Genomic DNA, 27,456 nt, shown 5'->3' with positions numbered 1-27,456 from the left:
TACAAGGAGTGAAAAGCAGCAGCTCAGTCTGTTCTTTTTAAATGTTTATTCAAGGATTGTTGACTGAGAAAGCATCAACTTTAAGACTTTCTTATGCAAATGAATGCAGTATGAGCTCTCCGAACAACCGTAGTCTAGAGCAGCTAAGTGCCTTGCTTGTTGACAATTATTAAAGGACTAGAGCATTTTACCTGCACTTCACCTGAATGTCTTGGTTGATCAGTTGATCCAGGATTGGAACCTGCAACTTTTATGTCACAGGAACAGCATCTTTATACTTTCCAAATTGGCCCATTGGTGCAGCAATCAGATCTTTTTTGACAGATTTTTTTCTTGAATTACAGTTAAAGAAATTTTTACTTAAGAGGAATTCAAAATGTTTTGCATTATTCAGGCCGCATCACAGTTCAAATGCACTTCAGTATATAACAGTAACGAAGGAATGAGCTGACAATGGTGTAAAGTGACCTCCATGTGTTAAATCTGTGGATTGCCCCTTTAAGACACCTGACTCCAAAGAGATTCCCCATGGAGCCTTCTTGGGTTTCCCTATGGTTGCAGTCTGAAACCTCTCTGCAACCCTTTTATTTTGAGCGTGTGTATAACACTTAAAAGTGGCATTTTAACTGACTCGCCAGTAAAGCTTAGCGACTGGAAAAGCGTTATTCGTTATGAAAAAAAGAAATCAAGAAATTGGTTACTGATGAAAAACGAGGGCAGGCAGAAAGACAGTGAGAGAGAAGGGAGACTAAGGAGAGCGCAATGAGGAGAGCGCAGTGCGGGGGCAGCGGGAGCGAGAGGGAAGAAGAGAAAATTACGGGGAAGGAACAGAGAGCTCTTTGTAAATCTGCATGTGTGTGTGTGTGTGTGTGTGTGTGTGTGGAAGAAACAGGGGAGGAGAGAGAGATGAGAGCCAAGAAGAGATGGTAAAGGAGAGAAACAGGGACTTGGTTGTAGTGAGAGAGCAATAGGCAATAATTAGAGGTTGAGAGAGATGAGAAGAAGGAGCGAGGGGAGTCAGACAGAGGGTGAAAGATACAGAATGGGAAGAAGACAGAAAAAGAGGGTGAGAGAGCACAAAAGAAAGGAAGAGACATAGACAAGAACAGGAGTGGGTGTCATGCACAAACTCTTTTGTGTACCTATCTGTATGTCTTTATGTGTGTGCCTGCCTTTAACTTTTTTGTCTGTTATCTTTGCGGGTGTCTGTGTCAAATATAGCCCGTTTCCACTGCCGTAACCTTTCCAGGAACCCAGGAACTTCACCTACATTTCCAAAGGAGAAACAAGGGCCTTAAATTTGTTCTTGCAGTGTAGTTCCTGCCCCCCAAAAAACTCACTTAGTACTCTCCCATTCAGTGCTGAATGCTACTGATTGGTCCACACCGGCCTCTTCCACAGCGTTTTACAAACTCCATTTATAAAAACCGCAAACTCCAAGTGCTTCAAACCACTTGGAACCCCAGAGGCAATTTAAAATATTTTTCAGAAGACGACATCAAAAAGTAGATCAGAGGTCTTTGTCTCGTTTTGGCAACTTAACCACACAAAGCTGAGAATTCAAGGACCACCTGCAATCCTTTTTTTTTTCAAGCAACAATCACTCACATACAACTTTTGGATCAATGGGACAGCAAATCAGTGTGAAAAGTCATGCATACACTGATTTGTTAGTTTATCGTTTTTTTAAGTACTTTTGGTAAAAGTTGGTTAAACCAAAGACTTATCAGTATTTTATAAGCCTTGTGCGCATACTGGATGTATAATCTATTTGGGTACTTGTGTGTTAAGATACGTAGAGAGGCGACACAGAAAGAGAGAAGAAATGTTGAAAAGAAGCACTGGTGTATGTGACAGAAAAAAGTAGAATTAATCTCCCATGAATTTATAAGTACAGGTTTCAAAGGTTGAAGCATTGTGTGTCTGTGTGAGTCTGTGTGCGCCTCTGTGTGTGTCTTTGTGTGTGTGTGTGTGTGTGTGATAGAAAATGTAGGAGGATAAATCTTCCATGAACCTTTAAATCAAAGTACAAAGGTGGAACAAGTGTGTGCTTGTGCATAAGTCTGACTGTGTGTGTGTGTGCACACTTGTCATCTACTACAACGTGCATTTCTTCTAGCACACACACTTGCTGTATGCACGGAAAAAAGGAAAAAGAGAGAGAGAGTCAGTGACTGTCTGCGAGGATCACATGTGATTAATCCAGGGCATGTGCCTTGCTCGAGGGCACAGCAACGCATCACACATCAGCTTGACGGATTAAAAGTATCAACGTAAATCCCCGTTTCATCACGAAGGCCTTAAACTGTGTCAGAAACAGAGCAGCGACAGCATTGTTTCTTTTTCTCCACGCTTTCTACTCTTGTAGAAGTTTTTTTTTTTTTTTTTTTTTTGATCTTGCTTAAACTCCAAGAAGAAAAACTTTATCGGTGTTCCCGGCAAAGAAATTGAAACTTTCAGAAAAAGGCTTAGCAAGTTAACACATTAGAATCAAAGCACATTGATTATGAGTTGAAATGTAAAATAATTGAAAAGCATTTTATAAAGAGTGTGTGTGTGTGTGTGTGGGGGGGGGCTTAAAATACATCTGTGTTTAACAATGTATATAGTAAGTAACCAATTTGACATTCCCACTCTCTTTTCGGAAACTCTCACCTCCCCTGAAGTCATGTTCTAATTGAAACCGACACGCCAACATCCTCCACCCTTTCACAATGCTCTCTCTTAAAGCACATTATCAGCCACTTACCTTTTTTTAGCATAGTATCGATTAACAATGAACTAGCATATAATGTCACCAAATGCCCTGGTCGATGCCCTTTTTGTTAGCTGCCATGCTAATGTCCCAGGCCATTTGTTGGGACATGCTAATGTGCTAATCAGACCGGAAGAAATGTTTAGCCTCAGGAGGCAAAGTTTTGGCTACAATTTGGCCCCCTGCCAGCCAGCTCAGGTCACACATACACACACACACACACACACACACACACACACACACACACACACACACACACACACACACGCACACACACAGTAAGACCTACAATTAGCTAAACATTCCAGAAGGTTACCTGAATCCTACTCACAAAAGTCAAAATCAGTAATATTTACCTACTAACCTAAGTTGTACAGTATATGACGAAGGACAAATATTACATATAAAACTCTGTATGAGATATATGCGTTTGTTTTACAGCACATATATTAGTGGCGATGAAGTAGAGAGGTGAACAGTGACAGACAGTTCTCTCTGGTGCTGTAGAATTATCTCTGCTCATATGGGATGTGGATTCATTATCCATGTAATGACACATTGTGATGTCTGCCTACACATCTGTTTAATCTATACATGTACATATGTCTTGGCTATATGTCTTGTGGAGTGTATGTATTCACATGTGTTACGAGACAGAAGAGGCCAAGCGTAAAGATGGCTCTGGGTTAACTTTGACCCTTCTGTTAGGAATGTAAAATTGTTTCACATCTTTCACACATATGCATATTACCGCTAACATGCAGGCAAAGCGACTACATCTGGATGGAAACGAATGATGGAAAGAAGTGCACGATTACTCATAGAGTAAAGGTCTATACAAAACAGAAATCAAAAAGTCTTGTGTCCAGGTGGCTGAGGGACATTTAAGTGTTAACATACTTGTTTGATTATACTGTAAAACATAAAGGTGAAACATGCCTCCACAGATAGCAAGATGGCACAGCAAAGCAGTTTTTGCAATGTTTGTAATGATTTATAATGAACTTGTAATTTATTTCTATACTTAGTTAAGAAGAGTTGATTAAAATGATTAAAGGATATTTATCAGGATATTTAAATATAGGTTGCATATACGAGTTGTAAAACGTGGCAGTCTCAGCGAATAGAATATTACAATTTTAAAGGTGCCCCGCCACACGTATTTCATTACTTTATGGTAATGTCTGAAGTTCTACCATGGACTCGGTTACCTTGTTTCAAGCCATTCTAGCGTGGTATAGAAAACCTATAGGAAGACTCAGCTCTCATTCTCATTAATATTCAACAAGCTAAGCTGATTGAATCTGATTGGGTAACAGCTAGCCAATGAGAGCCTGGCTGTCAGAATCCTTTACCCAGCCCAACTGGGTGAGCTAATGAATAGTAATGAGCTCAGGCAACATGATGTCAGACTGACCAGCTTTTGTAATTGGCCTGATTTCCCTGCTTATTTCTTTTCAGTGGCTAGAGCTGACAAGGGAGCTAGCAGTTCATTTTCACATTCACAACATAACACATATGGACCTAACATATTTCAAAAAATGCAATAAAAACGGTTTTGTATGGCTGGGCACCTTTAAGGACCTTAACTTGTTAAATGAACGTCATCGTGCCAACACATTCTGAAGAACGTGAAGAAGTCTCCCTCCTTGAGAGCAAATATATAGATCCACCAGTAATCTCTTGCAATATTGTGTGTAAAGGTTTCCTGTGGGGTTTCCTTTAGTTCCCGAGATAGTATATCCACCTTGCTTTACACAGCTCCAAATTCTGAGCCAGGTCTTACAGTCATCATTGTGGTGCCCAGAAATATTCCTGTGAGATTTCACTGTGCTAAGATAAGTAAGTAGCTGCTGTTGATGGACATCAGAGACAGTTATCACTAGCACTGGCACACAAGAGATCGAAAGACAGGTATGTGGTTTCCTAGCAACAGCAATACGCCTCATGTTGTCATAACTGCCCCTCATTGTGATCGCGATTAGTGCCTTAGAGAGAGCATAGCCTTGTGAAGTGCTTTGCTTTTAAATAATTTTAAGTTTTGTTTATATTGGACTTTTGGTGGTTGATTGTCACCAACTGGAGGTCATAGTCCGTGCATTGTTTTCTTTGCCACTACATCACTGAGACTACAGTATGACAAGACTGCTGAGACCATTTTCCTTGAATAAAACTTGGAGCAGTCGACTGACACAAAACCACACCTTTGCTTCCGTCTGATTTTAATGCAGCACAGCGCTTCTTTTTCACCCCCTTGTCTCTGGCAGTTTTTCATTGGATCTGACACTGAACACAACCTGTAAAACCCCTGCCTCAGCAATGTCGGATAAAGAAGGAGGAAGACAGAGCGAGAGAGAGAGCGAGAGTATGAGAGAGAGAGAGAGAGAGAGAGAGAGAGACAGAGACAGAGAGAGTGAAAGACGAGAGAGAAACAAAATGGTGTGACAGAAGTGAATGGAGAATGAAAAAGGCAGACAGATGGCAAAATCGAGGAAAAGCAAGAGAAGAGAAAGAGAAAAATGCTTGTTAGCACCTCACTGGCCCGAATAAATATAAGATGACACACCTGACTGATAATTAGTCTCCAGAGCATTAGTGTCTGTGTGTGAAAGAGAGAACATGTGTGGAAGCATGTGTAAATGTGGGTCTGTGAGTTTGTGTGTTATGGTGAAGTCGAAAAGTGTGTGCGCACAATTGTGTTTGTGTGTAATGAAAAGGAGGGCAGAGGCCTTTGCATGTGTCCAAGCTAATGGGTATCCTGGCACACATAATCAGGACCGTTAATCACAGAGAGATGAGAGATAGGCTGAGAAAAAGAAAAAGAGGTTTCCACCGATGCTAAAAAGAGGTGGCGAGAAGCGAGATAAAGAGTCAATAGTGGTAAAAAGGGAGGGTGTGAAAGGGTGAAATGGGACAGAGCTGTCATTTCATCTAATAGGTGACCTATTTCATCTGTTATTTGTTGTTTTTTTCTTTGGCAATAAGCACCTCTGTACTCTATCTCATGCCAAAAAGCACCTTTGAATTTAATTACACGGGGAAGGGAGAAAAGAGATCGAATAGGAAACAAGAAAAAGTGAGTGGAAGACAGAGAGACAGAGGGATGGAAATGGATTTTACTTGTAGTCAACCAACTTGCGTCATTGGCTGGGCTTAAGTCAATATTCAATCTGAAAACAATTTTCTTAAGTCTTACACATTGTTCTAGATCAAACCAGTGTTTGTAAACATGGGAAATTATGCCAGTAAAATACCACAGAATATGAAACCGATTTTTGGCATATCCACACACACTATTATAAACCAATCCGATCTGATGTTTTGTGGTACGTATCCTATCATCTACTGGCTGGACCTCTTTCAGTTGACTCTGAAAGCAGTTACAGCAGTTACGAGATCTCGGAGAAGAAAGTGACACAAAGCATGTTCACAACTTTCTAAAGTTTCAATGAGACACACAAGAACATATATGTTTTCTAACAATCGCTCCATTCACTTCGATGACGTGAGAGTAGATAGATAAGAAAGGGGCAGAAGAGGAAAGAAGGGTTGGTTCAAGGTAGGTTCACGCAGATAAATCTTCAGGAAGGAAAACAGGGTAACAATTTATGACACCAATTTATAATACCAATTAAAACAGATGAAAGAGGCTTATTTTCGGAGTTGAACAACACACACACTAGGAAGCAGTGCAACAGACTTCCTTACTGTCTCTTTAAATGTACATTATAACTAAACACACACACACACACCTTTCCTATCCTTACAATACTATCAATCTCTCAGCGTTAGGGAGATACTTTATTGTCTCTGCGTGCTATTTATGGATTCTGTTGTTTGTCCATTCTCCCTTGTGTTATAGTTTGATGTTATGTGCTAGGCTGTTGCCTTCTATTTTTCCTCTAGGGGTGAGATATTTTTGTAGCACCAATTGGAGTTTTTATGTGTCATCTGCACAGATTGCACATCCTCTTTGTTCAGATTTTTCCATTTGTTCATGCAAACAAATTAAACCATAAAACAATACTCTCTGTGCAAACCTATTAGGACATGGACCCAGAGTCTGCTCTTGGTCTTGAAGCGGCACTTCTTATTAGCACCACTTCTTTCTTCTTGACAAAAAAGTGAAAGAACACCCTGTTTACGCTAAGGTTTTTTTTCTTAACATTATCATAAAGCTTTGAGCATTAGCTCATGTAGAAAAACACTAAGAATTAAGAGCTGAACTGGAAAACATACATTTACTATTGGAGCACATATGTGTTTTCTGCTCAAACCAAATCATGATATATATAATTTTATTTTGTATGCCATGGTCGTCTTGTTCTTGTGTGTTCTTTACATATCAGTGCCCCCTCCATTAACTAGCCCAAAAATGGCAAGAAATGTTAATTTTGTCATGGGAGAGTCTGACTGATAAATCTGTTGTTGTACCTTTACAGGCAATATGTGGTATTAAAATATACATTACAGTGTTAGGACATGTGCATATGCACGCACGCATGCACGCACACCAAGCTAGTTTTTCACAAAATAAAAACTTTACTGACTGATTGTAAACAATAGCTTTAGCACTAGCAATCTTCCTCTATGGGTGTGTATGTGTGTGAAAGAGTGTGTGTGTGTGTGTGTGTGTGTGTGTGTGTGTGTGTGTGTGTGTGTGTGTGTGTGTGTGTGTGTGTGTGTGTGTGTGTGTGTGTGTGTGTGTGGAGGGGGGGTGGGTGTATTAGTGTGTGTGAAAGGCAAGGTAATTAGGTAATCAACAGCTGTGCTAGACAGGAAGCAGCTTGTTAAGAAACTGAAACAGAGATGGAAATAGATAATGAGAGAGAAGGAAAGGTAGAATGAGCAACATATAAACAGAAAAAAAAGAAAAACACAGGAACAGAGCAAGAAAAAACAAAGAAGGGTACAGGAACTGGCAGTGAGAGAAAGACTGAGAGAGTGATGAGAAGATGAAGGGGGTAGTGCGAGAGAAAAAAGAGACAGGGAATCATCAGATGTGAGGACAGGTGCTGTTGTCAGCTATGAAACACATTTTAACCTTCTATTGACAGGAGGAACCAATTACTGACAGCAGGAAGAGAAGGAACCTTTCCCTGCCACACCAGGAAGCACAAACAAACCTACGTAGAAAAGTATTATTGTTTTTTAAATGTCTAACACTTGATGTTTTCCTCTGTAGGTGGGATAATGTGCCAACTTGTGTGTGGATAAAGACAGGTGACTGGAGGATAAAACTCCAGGTCTCAGGGCAAAGAGGGCACTAGCTTAAATGGTGAAAATCTGGGCGGAGGAAACTGAAAGAGAAATAAACCAGATCTAAGATTTCAAAAAACGAAAGTGTGCTTTGACATCGAGACATTGCTTTCCTATCTGCTTGCATTTGACCTCATTGCAGAACTTCATGAGGTCAATAAACAATTTTAAGAAGAAATAAATAGTTCAGAAAACATATTACCTTTGAGGAAGACCAACTGGTGTCCAGAACTGTGCCCAAGCAACAGCAAAAATATATACGGATGGGTGGATATCCTTAGTAATATCACTTTTTCCATTGCCAAGTGATTTATGCTGTGTGTCAACTAAATGAGACAGAAGATGGAGCAGTGAAATATTGTGGTTTGGGTTAAAACAAAATGTGTTTGTTAAATAGGTTACATACATAACTTGACGTGTAATAAGTCAATGTTAATTTTTGATTTCACACAGGACACTAACAGCGGCTTCATGGATTAAAGTCCTGTGTTAGTTTGACCCATCCTCCTCTCTACCCGGACTTTGTGTTCGCTTTTTATTACTAACCTCCCTATGCAGACTTTGTCACTCTTTAAACTACGACATCTCACTGCGGTCGAGCAGTTGAAAGCGCAGTGCGTCTCATAGACTGAAGAGTGCCTTGTACGTCAGTATCAGACGCTGATGGCCACTGACCAAACTGCTGTATTTAACAATTTGGGAGTGAGAACAGATTGTCAGGGTAAATGGAGGGTTTCAATACTGGAGACAAGGGCTTGAATCCCCAGACTCCCGCATGTGATTAGGTTTAAGTAATAAACACAATTTGGTTTAGGTTAGGTAAAGACCTAGTGCGGGTTATTTGTTAAATTAAAGTAAAAGGAAAAAAACAGTGCTTTGACTGCCTAATAACATAAACATAAAACACACAATATCAAGCTTTAGTTGCTATGAGTGGATATTGTATTGGGAGAGCAAATTGTAGGAAACTAAATTAAATAGCAGGAGGAACACTGCAAGTAGTAGATGCAAAATATTTCATGAATTCACTGTCGAGATCTTGCTTCAGTCAGAGCACGTCTCCGTGCTGGTTTCATTCATACAGCTACTCAATAACATTTAGATCATATGGAAATAGAACTTACTCCAAATACAATCACGCATATAATGAATGTCAAAAGATCATGTCAGAAGACAAGTAACATGAGCACTGGAGGAATGAGTGCATGATTGCCTGAGTTTAATTTAGTGTCCATTTCAATATTAATGTACTTTATCTCACCTGTAAGACCTGTACGTGCTGAAATCAAAAAGGTTGTATAACATAGAAAAGGTTAGCTGCTTGCACACTGCCTCGGTGACTGCAGTAGAATATATATTAAAATGAATGAATGCATTGGGTGTAAATATTGGTTGCCATGCTAGAAGTAACAAAGCCATTGTGTAAATGGCTCCTTGGATAACTTTTTAAGATATGATAAGAAGCCTTTATTGTCATTATATTATAATGAAACAAAACTGCGAATGCCCCTCCCAGCAGTGCTTAAAAGAAACTATATTGCGCACATCCGTATAGAACATAAAAAAAACACACAAACACACACACACACACACACACATATACAAACACACACACACACACACACACACACACACACAGTCAACCACATTCCACGTCGTATACCAACATTTATTAATGTTAGAACAATAATAAAATGCGGGGAGAAATATACCGGCACACAGGAAGTTCAGTTCAGTTCATCCATCCATCCATCCATCTTCGTCCGCTTATCCGGTGTCGGGTCGCGGGGGGAGCAGCTCCAGCAGGGGACCCCAAACTTCCCTTTCCCGAGCAACATTAACCAGCTCCGACTGGGGGATCCCGAGGCGTTCCCAGGCCAGGTTGGAGATATAATCCCTCCACCTAGTCCTGGGTCTTCCCGAGGCCTCCTCCCAGCTGGACGTGCCTGAACACCTCCCTAGGGAGGCGCCCAGGGGCATCCTTACCAGATGCCCGAACCACCTCAACTGGCTCCTTTCGACGCAAAGAGCAGCGGCTCTCTCCGAGCTCCTCACGGATGACTGAGCTTCTCACCCTATCTCTAAGGGAGACGCCAGCCACCCTCCTGAGGAAACCCATTTCGCCGCTTGTACCCTGGATCTCGTTCTTTCGGTCATGACCCAGCCTTCATGACCATAGGTGAGGGTAGGAACGAAAACTGACCGGTAGATCGAGAGCTTTGCCTTCTGGCTCAGCTCTCTTTTCGTCACAACGGTGCGATAGATTGAATGCAATACCGCACCCGCTGCGCCCGATTCTCCGACCAATCTCCCGCCCCATTGTCCCTCACTCGCGAACAAAACCCCAAGGTACTTGAACTCCTTCACTTGGGGTAAGGACTCATTCCCTACCTGGAGAAGGCATTCCATCGGTTTCCTGCTGAGAACCATGGCCTCCGATTTAGAGGTGCTGATCCTCATCCCAACCGCTTCACACTCGGTTGCGAACCGATCCAGTGAGTGCTGAAGGTCGCAGGCCGATGATGCCATCAGGACCACATCATCTGCAAAGAGCAGCGATGAGATCCCCAGCCCACCAAACTGCAACCCCTCCCCACCCCGACTACGCCTCGATATCCTGTCCATAAATATTACAAACAGGATTGGTGACAAAGCGCAGCCCTGGCGGAGGCCAACCCTCACCTGAAACGAGTCCGACTTACTACCGAGAACCCGGACACAGCTCTCACTTTGGTCATACAGAGATTGGATGGCCCTGAGTAGAGACCCCTCACCCCATACTCCCGCAGCACCTCCCACAGTATCTCCCGGGGACCCGGTCATACGCCTTCTCCAAATCCACAAAACACATGTAGACCGGTTGGGCATACTCCCAGGCTCCCTCCAGGATCCTTGCGAGTGAAGAGCTGGTCCGTTGTTCCACGACCAGGACGGAATCCGCATTGTTCCTCCTCAACCCGAGGTTCGACTATCGGCCGAACCCTCCTTTCCAGCACCTTGGAGTAGACTTTACCAGGGAGGCTGAGAAGTGTGATACCCCTATAATTGGCACACACCCTCTGGTCCCCCTTTTTAAAAAGAGGAACCACCACCCCAGTCTGCCACTCCTTTGGCACCGTCCCAGACTTCCACGCAATGTTGAAGAGGCGTGTCAACCAGGACAGCCCCTCCACACCCAGAGCCTTGAGCATTTCTGGACGGATCTCATCAATCCCCGGGGCTTTGCCACTGTGTAGTTGTTTGACTACATCAGTGACTTCCGCCTGGGAAATCGACGACAATCCCCCGTTATCCTCCAGCTCTGCCTCTAACATAGAGGGCGTATTAGTCGGATTCAGGAGTTCCTCAAAGTGCTCCCTCCACCGCCCCTATTACCTCCTCAGTGGAGGTCAACAGTGTCCCATCCTTACTGTACACAGCTTGGATGGTTCCCCGCCCCCTCCTGAGGTGGCGAACAGTTTTCCAGAAACACTTTGGTGCCGACCGAAAGTCCTTCTCCATGTCTTCTCAAACTTCTCCCACACCCGCTGCTTTGCCTCTTTCACGGCAGAGGCTGCAGCCCTTCGGGCCCTTCGGTACCCTGCAACTGCCTCCGGAGTCCTCCGAGATAACATATCCCGGAAGGACTCCTTCTTCAGTCGGACGGCTTCCTGACCACTGGTGTCCACCACGGTGTTCATGGGTTACCGCCCCTTGAGGCACCTAAGATCCTAAGACCACAGCTCCTCGCCGCAGCTTCAGCAATGGAAACTTTGAACATTGTCCACTGGGTTCAATGCCCCCAGCCTCCACAGGGATGCACGAAAAGCTCCGCCGGAGGTGTGAGTTGAAAGTCTGTCGGACAGGGGCCTCCTCCAGACGTTCCCAATTTACCCGCACTACACGTTTGGGCTTACCAGGTCTGTCCAGAGTCTTCCCCCCCCCCCTGACCCAACTCACCACCAGATGGTGATCGGTTGACAGCTCTGCCCCTCTCTTCACCCGAGTGTCCAAAACATACGGCCTCAGATCAGATGAAACGATTATGAAATCGATCATTGACCTTCGGCCTAGGGTGCTCTGGTACCAGGTACACTTATGAGCATCCCTATGTTCGAACATGGTGTTCGTTATAGACAATCCATGACTAGCACAGAAGTCCAACAACAAACAACCACTCTGGTTTAGATCAGGGAGGCCGTTCCTCCCAATCACGCCTCCAGGTGTCTCCATCATTGCCCACGTGTGCGTTGAAGTCCCCCAGCAGAACAATGGAGTCCCCCACTGGAGCCCCATGCAGGACTCCAGTCAAGGTCTCCAAGAAGGCCGAATACTCCGAACTCCTGTTTGGTGCATATGCACAAACAACAGTCAGAGTTTTCCCCCACAACCCGCAGGCGTGGGGAGGCGACCCTCTCGTCCACCGGGTAAACTCCAACACAGCGGCGCCAGCCGGGGCTTGTGAGTATCCCCACACCCGCCCGGCGCCTCACACCCTGGGCAACTCCGGAGAAGAAAAGAGTCCAACCCCTATCCAGGAGTATGGTTCCAGAACCGAGACTGTGCGTAGAGGTAAGCCCCACCAGATCTAACCGGTAGCGCTCCACCTCCCGCACCAGTTCCGGCTCCTTCCCCCACAGAGAGGTGACGTTCCACGTCCCCAGAGCCAGCGTCTGCCGCCCGGGTCTGGTCCGTCGAGGCCCCTGACCTTCACTGCCACCCATGTGGCATCGCACCCGACCCCAACGGTTCCTCCCACAGGTGGTGGGCCCATGGGCTGGAGAGATGGGAGCCACGTCGCTTGTTCGGGCTCAGTTCAGTTTAGTTTATTCTTTGTCCCAGAAGGGCAATTTGTGTGCAGCAGGAAGACATCACATGGAAATATACACCACAACCTGAAGTGATGTGTTTTTTGGCAGAACTAACAGAAACAGAAGTTGTTTATTTGGAATAAATCAAAGAATAACTCGGCCATCAACAGAAAAGACATGATGCCATAAAGCTGTGATGTCATTTGATTGGCAAGTTGTCTCCCTGAAATATTAAAAAAAATTAATAAATGAGTTTTACGATGCAACTTTGAAGCTGATTTGGTATCATTCCCTCTCCCTTCCCAGCTCTTAAAAGAATTCACCAACCTTAAAACCAAACCACAATGCATTGTCTCCTCTTCTTTCTTTCTCCCACTGCTAGCTGGATGTTAAGAAGACACATGTTCACAGGAGCCTCAAAGCAAAGAACATTGTCTAATTTCCCAACTCCCATCTCTCCTCCAATCTGTCTTCCTCGTCCTTCTTTTTCATTGAAATATTTTCCATTCCAAGTAGGCAAAGCAAACAGCTGCCCATTACATTTTCCTCTATCCTTTACTCGCTCTGTCACCATGCTCCTCTACTCCTGCTCACTGCTAAAAATACAGGCTAAAAATACAGGCATTCACCAGAGCCATGAAAGAAAAGGACATAAAATCGGTTTCTCCACATTCCGTTCTCCCTCCCCCTCCTTCCCACTATCCTCTTCCTCTCATAAGCTGGCCATTAAAGTGGAAAACATTCAAAGCAAAGATGCCAATCCTTTCCTCCCTCCATTGCTCTCCTCCTCTCCCAGCACGGTTTTACAAAGTTGTGGTTTACACAGCGTGTCACAAATCTCCTCTTGGCCTCAGTTTTCTGCACATCAGTACTTTTTTCAACATATCTTTTACTCCTTTGCTGCAGTCTGTCTGTATGTAGTACTCAACATTTAAGTATTTATTTGTCAGACAAGGTCATGAATGGGGTGTCGAAGAGGTCAGAGGAGTCCCCACCACCCTATTGTTGTTCCTTTCACTGAGATTGTTACTGTATCTCAGTCTTTGGCATTTGTGAAATGGCTGATGCTGTCTCAGAAAGTGAGAATTTGAAAAACGTTGGCATTGGAAGTACAAAACGTAACCCAGGGTTATTGCAAAACTATCAAGTGTTGACTTTATTGTCCGGCCATTGGGTTGTTATAAGAGGACCCTGAGCAGACTGCTCTCTATAATGGACAATGACTGCCACCCCCCTGCACACCACATTCTCCAAGCAGAAGAGCATGTTCAGTAGTAGGCTCCTGTCTCTGTCTTGCAGAACAGACAGGCTGCGTAGGTCCTTTGTCCCTAGAGCCGTTAAGCTCTTCAATGCTACACAGAAGGGGAGGAGTGTGATTGACTTAAGTGTTTAAGTCTGCTCTGCACACTGCCCTTTGTACCATGCCTTCATCTGGGTGCCTTTATACATATGCGTAAACTACCCTGGACTGGAATGATTGGCACTGTTTGTCTCCCTTACTGGCTATATTAGCCATATGCACATTTTGCTAGCTTGCCTGTACAGTCAATACAGTGTTTTGTCTTTATGGACAGTTTACAACTTTTACTTAAACTTTTCTTCAAGTCTTTACTATTGCCTATGTATAGTTAAGTAATACTTATTCTATTTTTGATATATTGTATTGCCTGTTGTACTTGAATAGATATAGAATTTGCACTGACACTATCTTGCACTATGATACCATTGCACCGTTCTGCATTTTTTTCCACACCGCTCCTTTAAACATACAATCTAACTTTACTGTAAGGGCACTCTATTGAGATCTTCCTTTGTATTTTTTTAAGTATGTGTGCGTGGGTATCATATGTCTGTGTGGCTATAAGCTATTGGAAACCTTAATTTCCTTCGGGATAAATAAAGTATTTTTATCTATCTATCTTGTACTCTATACGCAGTGTATATGACCAAAAACTTGCCTTGTTCCATAACATCTACTACTTCCTGTCCGGTTTCTGTCCCTCCCAAAGTTGGTCATTCAAAACACCAGGATTCACCAGCCCCCTAAAAGCCAAGAATATTGCACTACTTCCAACCCCCTTTACTCCTCTGTCAAAGACAATCTTTCATCCCACATTCTTACAAAGTATAGCAACTTTTTAACTCTTTTTATTTTCCTTTTCTTCTTTCTGCAGATCCTTTTAGCTTCCTCCTGGGAGACAGAGGTGTTCTGTCCCCTTAGTTTGTTTGTGTCATTCATTTGCTCCTGCATGCTCGAGAGCTCTCAAGTCAAGGACACAAGCTCAGTTTTTGATTTACACGATGAAAAGAATTAATTAAACAGCAGAGATGGGACTCTGGGGTTCCCGTCGCCTAAGGAGGGTAAGAGGGCGAAAGTATGAGGACAGAATGAAAGAATGGAGCTGGTTGGAAAACGGAAGGAAATGAAGAACAGGAGGAACGAGAAGAGGGTTGGGTAAGAGAGCGAAAGGAGGACAAGTTGTGTGGTGTAATAGAGAGGGAGGCCATGCAGGCTCAGGGAGGGAAGGAATGGGAATGGGAAGAGAGCAAACAGAGAGAAAAAAGAGAAAAAGAAATGCAAAGAGAGACTGGGATATCTCCAACGTTTGACACCTCTTCGCCGACGCACACACACACACACACACACACACACACACACACACACACACACACACACACACACACTCACCCACACAAGGGACAGGGAGTTAGTGTAAGCATCGGCACTGTCGCTCGCTCTATGACACTGTACATCTCTAAGGAGAGGGACTCAAACATGCGGGGTCTGCGTGGGTCGCCTTAATTAGCCACACATCCCGCTACGCAGGCTCCCAGGGGGGTTTAACAAGGGCATGGGGGGTGAGGAGACGAAGGATGGGGGAGACAGAAAGGAGGGGGAGGACCGGGAGAGGTAGCGAGGGAGGAATGGGTGTTAGAGCAAGGGGAATAAGCCAATGGGATTGGAAGGTTATTTAAAGCATGGCCTACAAAAACATTCAGAAAAGTACAGTGTGGGTTTGCCCGTATGTTTGTGTGTTTAGATATGAATGCTTACACGAAATGTGACCAATACGTGTGTATTTACTTTATAGTCAGGATGAACCCTGCGATCCCATGCAGCATATTCAATAAATTCAGTATGTGTGAAGCCATTGTATGCATGTGTGCGCGTCTGCATGCATTCACGCTTGTAAAAGTGTATGCATATGAGTCCGGCCTGGTGATTGAGTGTGCTCAGGTGGCCAGGGTCATTTTAGTGAGTGACAGAATGGTGCTAGGCGAGGCTGTACACATAAACCCCATCCATATCTGCGAGGCCTAATTAGCCAGCCCAGGTCATCGCTCAGGGCTATAAAGAATGCTGGAGCACACAAACACTCACCAAACCACACGTAATGAACACAAATGTTGCCTTTATCCCTCCGAATCTTTCTTTATCCCAACTGCCTTGATGTCTTTTTCTCTGTAATTGACAGCAACTGTTTTCCACCGCTTATATAAAATGTCTCATAACCTGGAAAATGACAAGAGTATCCTTTGTAGAAGAGTCACTTTTGAATGTGTGCTTTCTGAATTGAATCTTTAGCCTAAGGAACAGTAAATAGCATTTTTGGGGGACTATCATAAGGGTTGAGTTACTTAATTGGATGAACTCCAGAGGAGGTAAATGATGACACACTTTGGAGAAAAGCTGATGGATCCCAGCTGAAGTTAGATGGATGTAAATGAAATTCATTCTTATGACCCCTGCTCCAGTAAAAAAAGTATTTCCTTGCAGGATGACTTTATTTTCAGGTTTATTCACGTGCAGGTAGCTGGTTTTCCTGCGGTATCAGAGCTAACAAAGCTGCCACAAAGTTAAATTTTTTTCCACTGTGGTTGGACCAAAAAATAAATGTCAAGGATGCATATGTTGATTTGTTTTAACCTGAGGTTACATTTTTTTAGAAATAAACTTTCTCTAGTGCTGTACCTTCCCTTCTTACGTTTTCCACCCATTTGTGCTGTCCACATCCATCTTACAAGTCCTTCTTGCTATTTTATCTTTACTCCCTAATCCCTCCTCCTCCTCGCGCTCACTCACATTGTCCTCCCTTAATTCCTCCTTCCTTCACCTCTCTTGTCAAAGCCCTGTTGATGTTTATCAGCTTTAAAACCCGGACATCTTTACAGCTTGCAGCCACAAACTCGGCTCGAACTACATAAAAAAAAAAAAAAAAAATAACGAAACGTTTGTTTGGGACCAAACTATTCTTTCAGGGTCAAGATGTGAGAGGACAAAATACACAAAGATGGAAAGGCATCATCGACCTTTTGCAAGCCAAACATGCTTGAGCCGAATTGAAATAGAAAATAACACCATAAAAACAGAATAGTCCATCTTCAAACAATCTAGGGAGAGAGGGTGTAGAGGGAAAAAATAGGAAGATGAGGAAAAATAGAGTAGGGTCAAAATAAAAATAGAGGAGGAAGAAAGCCATCAGTGATGCTTCAATACACTATAAAGCAACCAAAACACATATTGTTTGAGTATGTGTATAGAGATTTGTTTGCTTGTGCAATAAAGGGAAGAGAGAAGGAGGGAAAGAAGGCAGGAAATAGCGATAAACATTGACTATTACCACTGGGTGGCCATTTTCTCTGCTTCTCTATTAAAGGAACCCCACTTGACTTGTGTGTGTGTGTGTGTGTGTGTGTGTGTGTGTGTGTGTGTGTGTGTGTGTGTGTGTGTGTGTGTGTGTGTGTGTGTGTGTGTGTGTGTGTGTGCGTGCATATGTGTGTGTGTGTGTGTGTGTGTGTGTGTGTGTGTGTGTGTGTGTGTGTGTGTGTGTGTGTATTTGCACTGCACTATTATCCTTGTGATTTCTTTATATTTAATTTTTCAGGGACAAATCTATAGTCAGAGTTTGAAATACAATAAATAAAAGTTTGGGATGTGGAAAAGCAGAGTGGAGGGAAAATATTTGGCAATTCTATGGGAACTTGGATTAAGTTTATGATATGGGTTAGCGCCTGGCATATAGTGCCATGTAATGTGGTTCAGGAAAAGGTAATGAGATAATGTAGTCAGTGAATGGCACTCATGAGGAGAGATATTCAATGATGCGTGTGTATACAGTATGTGTCCATGTGTGTGCTTATGTGGTATCAGGGGGCTTTTTTTGTTGCAATAAGTGGGGCAAGTACTTTTGCCCTCGTTAGAGTGACGGAGCAGAGAAACATACGTCAGAACACATACAAATTTACTCTGCATGCTCATTACATGAACCAAAATATTTATCTCTCACACGCAGACAAACTGTGATGAATGAAAATGGGATATGAGTTTAACTATCTAAAGGGAATTCTCCATTTTTCTCTCTCCAGGGACCAACACTAACAGCATCACTACCGTGCTCTCAGGGCCTCTCTTTCATTTCTCTTGTTTTATTTCTCTGTCCTGACTCAATCACTTTAACTCTCTTTTTCTTCCTCTCCCCCCCCTCCTTCTCTCTCCTGTTGGCAGACAACCCTCTCTCTTTCTATCCTTCCTCCCTGTTGCTGTGTTTTTAATCCTAATGTGTGCCGAGAGAGACTGCAGACATCTTGGCCCCATGTCTATACTGTGTGTGTGCGTGTGTTTCCCAGGGAGACTGCCAGCACTCAAAACAAAGGCTCTCTGTTAAGTTATTTTGTCTTTACAAACAACTAAAACCATACAACACTTAACCCTGCGCCCTGCATCTCTGTCTCTTTCTCGTGTGGATTAGAACCAGGTCAAACATGAAATAATCCAAATTGTGTGTGTGTTTGTGTGACAGAACTGAAATATCTCCATTTCCCAGCCAATGACAAGTTTATATAACATTTATGAAATATATGACTTGTATTGATGAATAAATCATATTGTGCGTTAGCTTACCTTTATGTTAAGGCATGCGGTGACGCATTAATTCATGTTTTCCTGAATATTTAAATGTTGTGTACATGTTTGCATGTGTGTGTGTATGCGTGAAGAGTTTTATACTATATGATCTGAGCAGGAAGTCTTTTTGGGGATCCACTACATGCCTGAATTAATAAAAAGTAATGTATCACTGGACAGTGATTTACATGTAAATGTAGACTTGTTCTAGGCTTGTTCACTGACTTGCCGGTTTGTTGAAATAAATCAGCCGCTGTCGAGCTGTTAGTTTTGCTCTCATTTTAGCTCAGTAACAAACCAAAATCTAATAACTATTTGATTGAAAGACTGCAAGATGGCTCACGCTCTACTGCGACAGCACAGACTACTCTGTTTTTGCGGTACATGGATTTGGTTTGCTCAAGATAAAATCTGATGCAACACTAATGATGATTATTAATGCATCAACACAGCACTCAACAACTTTGTATTCAAAAATAGATTTGTATTAATATGTTGATAAAATGCATAATAACAAACTAGCAGCTAAAGAAATAACATTAGTTCACTGTCACTGTTGTTGATCTTGAACATTAGAAGATATACATGGATTGATTTGTGTTTTGATAATTAAAATGTTCTATTGAAGTTCAAACTATTTTAAGGAAGAAGTTGTGTATTGAATCTAGTGAATCTTTAAGTCTGCTTTGTGTTAGCTATCCTTTAAACACTGACAAGGTGAAAAGAGACAACTTATTAAACTTCGTCCATAATGCTTGTAACTGTATAAAAGATTACAAAAACAATCATGTGCAAATTCTTGCTATCTTGATATCTGAAGGTTCAAACTAATTAGAGGTGTGTTATTATCAAAAGATCAGGTCATTTAAGGACTAACTTATAATCTGCTGGAAAATAAAGTAATACAAAAGTTGCTGAATTTACATTTAAGTCTTAGCTAAACCAAATACAGTAATAGCTTTCAGTGCAAATGATTATAGATCTTTTAAAAGATTACAGCCCAGAGTTTATTGCTTCAATACCTGGTGTTCACTGTACAACTATTAAAAAACAATGATAATCTATATCTAAAATGAAACAATGTCACTGTTTTACTGGGAAATTGCTGCTATGATTTTGTTACATTTCCATTTGTTCATCACCTTCTTTTTAATGTTAGAAGTTGCAGTTTAGCAATGGATTGCTGAAGTACTTTCTTTATACTAATTTGATTTTACAGTACATGCAGAGTAATATATTTGAATATGGTCCAGTTACTGCAGGAATTATTGTAAAATCATTAAATGGGACTTTTTTCCTGTGGCTGCCACTGCAAGCAAAGGGTTCAGCATGATGAAAAACGTCTACGCCATTTAGCATGTGCGCGGAAAGACACACACACACACACACACACACACACACACACACACACACACACACACAGATAAGCAGATGAATAGCATGTCCCTGCATGGAGTGTGAACAGTGCATTACCCCAGTTTGGGTATTGAACGAAGCCCATTAACAGCGTTAATCTATAGATCTAATCATGATCATGAAATAGAGCACTGCTCCCATTCTGGCTACATACGCCGCACTCATAAACTATGGCACATTTTCCTCATATAACCCACCAGACACAACTAAGGTCATCCTGAGCCTGTTCCATTTCTTGTTAGGTTTAATGTATTCAACATTCAACATAATAAAAAAGACTGTAAACAGGGTGGGAGGAACAGAGATACTAATTTTACAAGTGAGACAAAACTCCCAAGAGGCTGTAAAAAATGACTAACAATATCAGTAACAACACTGACAACCCAACAAGGTCAAGCCTACTACATAAGCAACACAATTTATAAATGGAAAATGATGTAAATAAGCCAATTCATTTGCTAGAAATAATATATCATGATTATACTATATATTAACACGCTATTCAAATGACACTAAGATAGCGTTAGCAGGGACAGATAAATGAATAATAACTTGAAAGAATAATCAAAATGAATTCCAACAAAAGACAAGTCTTGCTCGAGGGCGCCTCAATGGCATTTTCTGAGGAAGAGGAGACACACACATGCACATCCAAACATCTCATTATATTTTATTTTGCAGAGCACTGGTACACAGCGGCAGAAGGGCGGGGGGGGGCAGAACCAAGCAGAGTGTCAATAACACAGTATGATGGTGCTGTGTAATTACATATACATGATATCAGAATAGTTAAATAGTGAGAAATACACAAAAAATGATTAATTGCTGGATAAACAAAATCAATGTAGAAACAAATGAGAGCTGTAGGAGAGCTTTGATCCAGATTTCTGAGCATGTGGGTGCTTTAATGAAAAAATAATTGAGGTCTCCTGGGACACGTGATGATGGTTTCTGTTTTGGTTTCATACATACAAAAGTACTGTGTATGTAATACAGCATCCATACACCCACTTCATAGACACACACAACCATAAACACATGCACAACCACACACAAAAAACACATTTACAGCAAAGCCAACGCTCTGGGTCTAATTACTGCATCAACTAACCTTACATTACCGATTATACATAGACACTAAACATCGTATGTCAGATCGCATTCTATCAACAAAAAAACAAAAAGTAACAGGAATCCATTCACAAGATTAATTGTCAGAGGTAGTAATCATCCCCGCCCTCTCATTCATAAAAAGCACATTAACTGTTTCACGTCTCAACCAGTAATATCTCATTAGAGATTAATACAGATCAGCTCTTTTAATTAGCCATCCTGCCCACACAATCACTCATAAAAGCCTGTGATCTTTCCTGTTGTATGCTGACAACAGTCTGTATATACTGTGTATGTGTGTGTGTGTGTGTGTGTGTGTGTGTGTGTGTGTGTGTGTGTGTGTGTGTGTGTGTGTGTGTGTGCCAGCATGTGTGTGCTCTGCTCGTTTGCAAAGGCCTGGTTATTTGTGCATGTGTGTTCATCAATGCACTTGTTTTTTTGTGCTTGCTGCATCATAATCCTCTTTGTTTATAGTATCACTTTGAAGATGGCAGGAGTGTGTAGGTTTGTAAGTGTATGTGAATGTGAAAAAGCGTGTGTTTGCATCTGTGTTTCTCTGTGTATGCCTCTCTGAGAGCCATATCATAATCTGGTTTCTAAAGCATCACTTTCTGTGTTTACACTGACGTCACTTTGATGAGTTTTTCCTTCAGGGCAAGAGAAAGCAACATCGACAACACCACGTGCATACGTGCCAAAGCTCACGGAAAAAAGCAGCCATTTAAAATCACCTCCATCTAAACACCTCAAACAAAACCATCCTGATGGATGACAACAGGCCAGGAAAATAACTTCCTTTGATTGAATTCATCAAATACCTTCAGTATTTTACCAGCCGTGCTGAAGTGCACCGCAGGAGTATGAATCTATGAACATCCTGTACCATATGTACTGTACAAAGATACTTGGTTCAAAGTCTTAAAAACATCTGATGAAAACTTTTAATGGCCTTATGCTCTTAATTAGAAAGCTTAAAGCTGTTGTGTCCTCAGTTTTATTTCCCCCAGTACCACATTTGGGTCATCCATTGCTGCTGATGCTGTCCATCAGTCAAGTTTAGACGTGGCTAACGGTTAGCTAAGTGGCGCTCATTGAGCTGGGGTCCTGCAATAATAGTTTCCTGCAATGGGAAGTCATTCATCAGCACTGTTCTCCACCAACAGGGAGAGAGAGAGAGAGAGAGAGAGAGAGAGAGAGAGAGAGAGAGCGAGAGAGCAGAGAGGAAAAAGGGGAGTGACGAGGGACAGCGAAATGGGAACTTCAGTCACTGCAACACAAGAAGAGGTGAAGGAAGAGATGGCTGGAGAGACAGGTGAGAGAGAGAAAGAAAATAGGATCAGATCTCATCCATGTTTACTGGTCAAGTAGCTTTCCATTCCAGCGGCCTTTGTGTGACATTACAAAAATATGCAAACAGATATACTGTATTCATGGCAACATACTTGCCAAAATGCATTGCATTCAGTATTAGCATGTGTGTGTGTGTGTGTGTGTGTGTGTGTGTGTGTGTGTGTGTGTGTGTGTGTGTATGGGTGTCATCAACAGTGCACACACTCAGCATCCATACTAGTAGAAACCATAGACTGTATATTAATGGACAGAGTATGTGTGACGTCACCCATTGGTTTGTGGAGATCTGCTATCCGTTGTCGAGTTTGCTGTTATGGGCGCAATCATCCTGGTTGTGGATGAGACAATTTTAGACGAGAGGGAGGAGTGAGGGAGGAGCTGCTTACACTCTATGTTACGTTACACACTTTCAATGGCAATCACATCATAGCCACGCCCTAAAACACCCCTTACAGTATGCAAATGTGTGTAACTGTGAGAGATAAAAGTTCAAAATGTCCATGAGCATTACTGCAGGACAGTAAGCTGTAAGTCACTTGAATGTAGCACAGTTTAATATATATATACCCGCTATTATCAGCACTCCACGGAAAATTTAAATATGACATGCCATTTACTGTATCCCTTTTAGAAAGAACATTTAAAGTCAACATTTAAAAATGTACAAGAAATAAATTGTTTGAAGGTGTCACAGTCATTTAACCATAACTATTCAGCCCTACTGTCAATCATAAAATAGGCGTTTTTCATATCTCAATTAGGAATACAATTATCTGACTGTAGTCCTCGGAGCTTGCTTTGAACTGTAACAGTATGTGAGTCACACCACCTGCATCAAGGCTGTTTTTATTAATGTCATTTATTTTCCCTACCTGTTACTCATGCATTTTGTTGTTTTTGTACCATTACCCTGTGCACTCTCAATCACTTTTTTCTCTGTTACCAGTTAACCTCAGTCTCTGAGACATTTTTCTCAGCAGCTTGAGGATTTTACGCCTCACCCAAAACTGATTACCTTTAATCTGTCTTGGTTATTTTTTGTTTCAGTGCTGTACGACAACATAATTATCCTAACCATGCACTGGGGTCACTGATCACCCGTCACATTAGCAGCAAAGAAAAACCTGGGTGTATTTACTCTGCTGTCATGGTTTTACCCTCCTGACACAAACTGAACTCACACACGCACGCACGCACGCACGTACACACAAACACACACACACTAACATAACCAACCACACAAGGGCAGAGCAATTACCAAGTAAATGGCAAATTTAGCATGACACACAGGTCATTGCTTTCCACTGCTGCCTGTTAGGCCACTGTGTGTATGTGTACTACGCATGTATACAGGATGAAATGTGTAACCTCACAAACTCTTTATATTATAAAAAACGTATTAATTTGATACTCCTCTATATCTACCTAAACACACACTTTTATGGGTAGGAGTTTGTAGTTCAAAGGTCAATTAAAGAGCCAATAGACAGCGACACAAGCTTTTCATGTAACACTGTCAATGCAGTTACATTCATTGGTCATTGTTAGGATAGTTCACAGAATGCTTTGGAAATTAAAACAAGAATCAAGCTAGAAGTGCCATCCAAACTTACTCCTTGACAGCTCAAATCTACAGATGATACACAAATCATGAATATTTCATTTGTTCTTTATCACAGAAACTGTCACTGTGAAAACAACTAAGATCTTTCATTGGCAAAATCTAGGGCATTACTGTAACAGCTTCATAGCCTCGATGCAGAATAACCCCACACCTCCTCAGACATTGTATGGTGCATACAATGTCACAAATACAAAAGAAATCAGCTAATCAGCTGCTGACAGAAAAAGAGTAGTCTTACCTCTCTGCTGTGGAGGAGGCCCTTCTCTGACACATCACTGCCAACGAACTGCTTCCCGGCGCCATTTCCTGTTTGATCTCCCACGCGACGAGGTTGCTGGGTTTCACAGCCAGGAAGTTAATGCCTGACTGGAACCACACCCTGCAGGGAGGGATGAAGAAAGAAACAAAGAGAGAGAAAAGAGAAAGCGCTGTTAATCCAAGTTCACACATGCACATCATAAAAAAGAAAAGAAAGCTGAGTTTAGGGGAAAACTAAAAATTGAATTTGCTTCACTAGGAACTCCGATTTCTCACTGATTTCATTTAATCCCTGATACCTGCCATACTTTTCGTATAAAATTCCTTTTAAAATTCATAAACGCAGCATGGTGCTGCCTCCCACGGTATGTTTTGGTGGGAGAAGACAACGTAGTGACAGGAGAAGCTCTTATGAAAGTTAACATTTTAAGCAGAGTAAGTGCTGTGTGGAGGATGAATCGGATGCATGCTGAGCTGGAGATTATATATAAATTTGTGACTTTGCTGATGAGAAAGGCAACAATGAAAGGGATGTGTTTTTTGTTCTGTTAATTTTGATCTCTTTTCTTTGCATTTTTCCTCTTGAAATATTTATTTTTCTCACCTTCCTTCCACAGTATTTTACACAAATATACTATACATGTTGCGACCTACCTGTCCATCACGTTTTGCAATCCCTCATCCTCTCCCTTCTCCATTTTTTCTTTATTCTCTCTTCATTTAGATTAAGGCCATTCATCTCTGACTCCTCTTTTCCATCCAGGTTTTTTAATCTGGATCATTTCTTCCTTAATTTTTCTTCCCTATCCTTCCCTTCCAGATGTCCTCCTTGTTTCTATTCCTCCTTCCTCACCATTCCCTTGCATCTCTCTGTCCTTTATTTCCCTTAGCAGGTCTTCTCTTTCATCTCTTTTCCTCACCTCCTTCTAAAGGTTTTCTTCTGTCTTTCATTCATCCCTCTGTGGTTTCCCTCCTTCCTTCCTCCATCTCTTCCTTCCCTATATACCTATACTTCATCCCTCCCTCTGCCCCTCAACCACCCTTTAATCTCAAGGCATCCTATGGTTAATCTCTTTATTTTCTTTCCCTCTCCCTCTCTCTCTCTCTAATCCGTACCGGTGTGTTTTGTTCTATTCATCACCTTGACGAGACCCTCCCTCAGTTCATTAACACACTTCATAGGCACGCACACACATGCAAACAAGCTTGTTTACTGCTTTTCTCATTAACACACAAACAATAGTCTCTGGCAAAGAACGGATAGGCCTACCAACACAGACGCACTTTCTAATAAACTTTTTCCTCTACACAGAAGGGGGAAAAAAACTGCCAATCCTCTTTGTCTCCTTTCTCATTATTACTTTCTTGCGTTTGTCTCGCTTCATGTCTTGCCAAAAACTGCCAGCAAATATGCCATGCCCATCCTTTGACATGCTACATATGTTAATGAGTGTGTATGCATATATGCACCTGTGTGTGTACTGTACAGTAATCTAAACAACATGCTTTGTGGTGTTTGGCGCAAAGGGAACAACTTGAAAACCCATTTTTTTTTTCTACTCTGAACTCATTTTTTTGGGTTTATTATCAAGGAGGGAAAAATGTTCCCTGGTTGACCAGTGTTGTGTATTGTTTGTATGCTACTGTTAGGAAAAATGATAGCAGGTGGTCCCGTAAAAACTCCTGCTGAATGTTACATACAATTTTAAAAAAAACTACCTGCCATTGTTCTGCTTCCTCTGTTTCTTTCTCTCCATCCCTCTCTCTTTCTGTCTCCTCTATCTCCCTACCTCGACCTCTTCTCCACCTTTCTCCCATTCACTCTGTACTCCTCCTCAACCAACCCAGAATTTAAGATATTCCACATCAAAGGGAAATTTACTTCAACCTGACTGTGGCAACAAAAATATGTAGAGCAAAGCGAGTTGGGAGGAGAAAAACAAACAGGAGATATAATTTGAATGACAGACTGACAGGAATGGAAAACAAAAACGTATCGACTGAACACCGGCTGAGAAACATTCACCCGAGACATTTTCAGATGACAAGGTTGTGGCAAAGACAAATCATAAGTAAAACATACTAAAAAATAAATAAATAAATAAAACTTCTCTAGCACTCCTCCATCAAAACACCCAGAGAGAGAGCACATATTTCATCACTTTGTTAAATAATGCACTTTGGAATAAAATTAACATTCATACACAGCACGTTTAGAGATGCAGTAATATAGTCCAACCAAATCAGAACCCAAACTCGTCACTTGCCAGTCATAAAACTGGTAAACCCACATTCTCCCAAAGCCCCAGCTATTACAGAAAGTAAGGGCCTGTTAGCAAACATTTTGAAACTGACTGCCAGTGATTAAAATTATCTATGTCAAAACAGGCAGAAAATACTATTTTCTGTGAGGAATTGTAGTGAATTTAAATTAGACCATTTAAGAAAAGAAAAGGTCAGGGTTGACGAGAAATTAACATGCAGCAACTATGAGACTGTCATCACCAGAGAACAGCATTTGTAGTTTCATCAAACGCTATGCACACTGCATTTTCCCGCAAGCGAAATCTTGCTGTGTTGCGAGGGGGTCATATAAAATAACTATGCTTACTGTGAAAGAAGTTTGTTGTTGCGATGAAACTAATAAAATAATTATCACTCGACCCTGCAGTTTCCTTCAGCTCCATGGAGCATTTCAGTCTTTCAGCTAATTGTTTTACAACTTTACTGTTTTAGCTAACTCTCACTGCTCTCATCAAGCTCGTTTCTAGTCATGGCAGGCAGCTGTTTTAAGTGAAACAGCTGTGATTAACCAATTGAACGTTTCCTGCCCAGCACCAAAGTGCACACAGTCATGAGCTGGTAAACATGGTGGAGCATTTAGGAGCTAAAGAGCCAGATATTTCTCTCAGGAGTTCTAGAAAGTAAGTGAATATTTCAAGTAAATGCTGATGTTGCTTTTGACCGGGCATATGTCAAACTTGTC

At 41.9% G+C, this 27,456-nt stretch overlaps 1 protein-coding gene across 1 annotated transcript in view; it reads right to left on the bottom strand.

Annotated features, from left to right (window-relative positions):
* si:dkey-215k6.1 (transmembrane protein 132C) overlaps positions 1-13,202 on the bottom strand; it is a 116,803-nt gene extending 103,601 nt beyond the window's left edge. Inside the window, exon 1 of the mRNA XM_028578574.1 lies at positions 13,132-13,202. Within this exon, the coding sequence (XP_028434375.1) occupies positions 13,132-13,154 (23 nt within the window). The 5' untranslated portion in view covers positions 13,155-13,202. The remainder of the gene's footprint in view (positions 1-13,131) is intronic.
* Positions 13,203-27,456: the final 14,254 nt, after the last annotated feature.

This window comes from Perca flavescens, chromosome 5 (genome assembly GCF_004354835.1).
Source record: "Perca flavescens isolate YP-PL-M2 chromosome 5, PFLA_1.0, whole genome shotgun sequence".
NCBI classification, from domain to species: Eukaryota; Metazoa; Chordata; class Actinopteri; order Perciformes; family Percidae; genus Perca; species Perca flavescens.
This window is presented reverse-complemented; position numbering and strand designations above follow the sequence as displayed.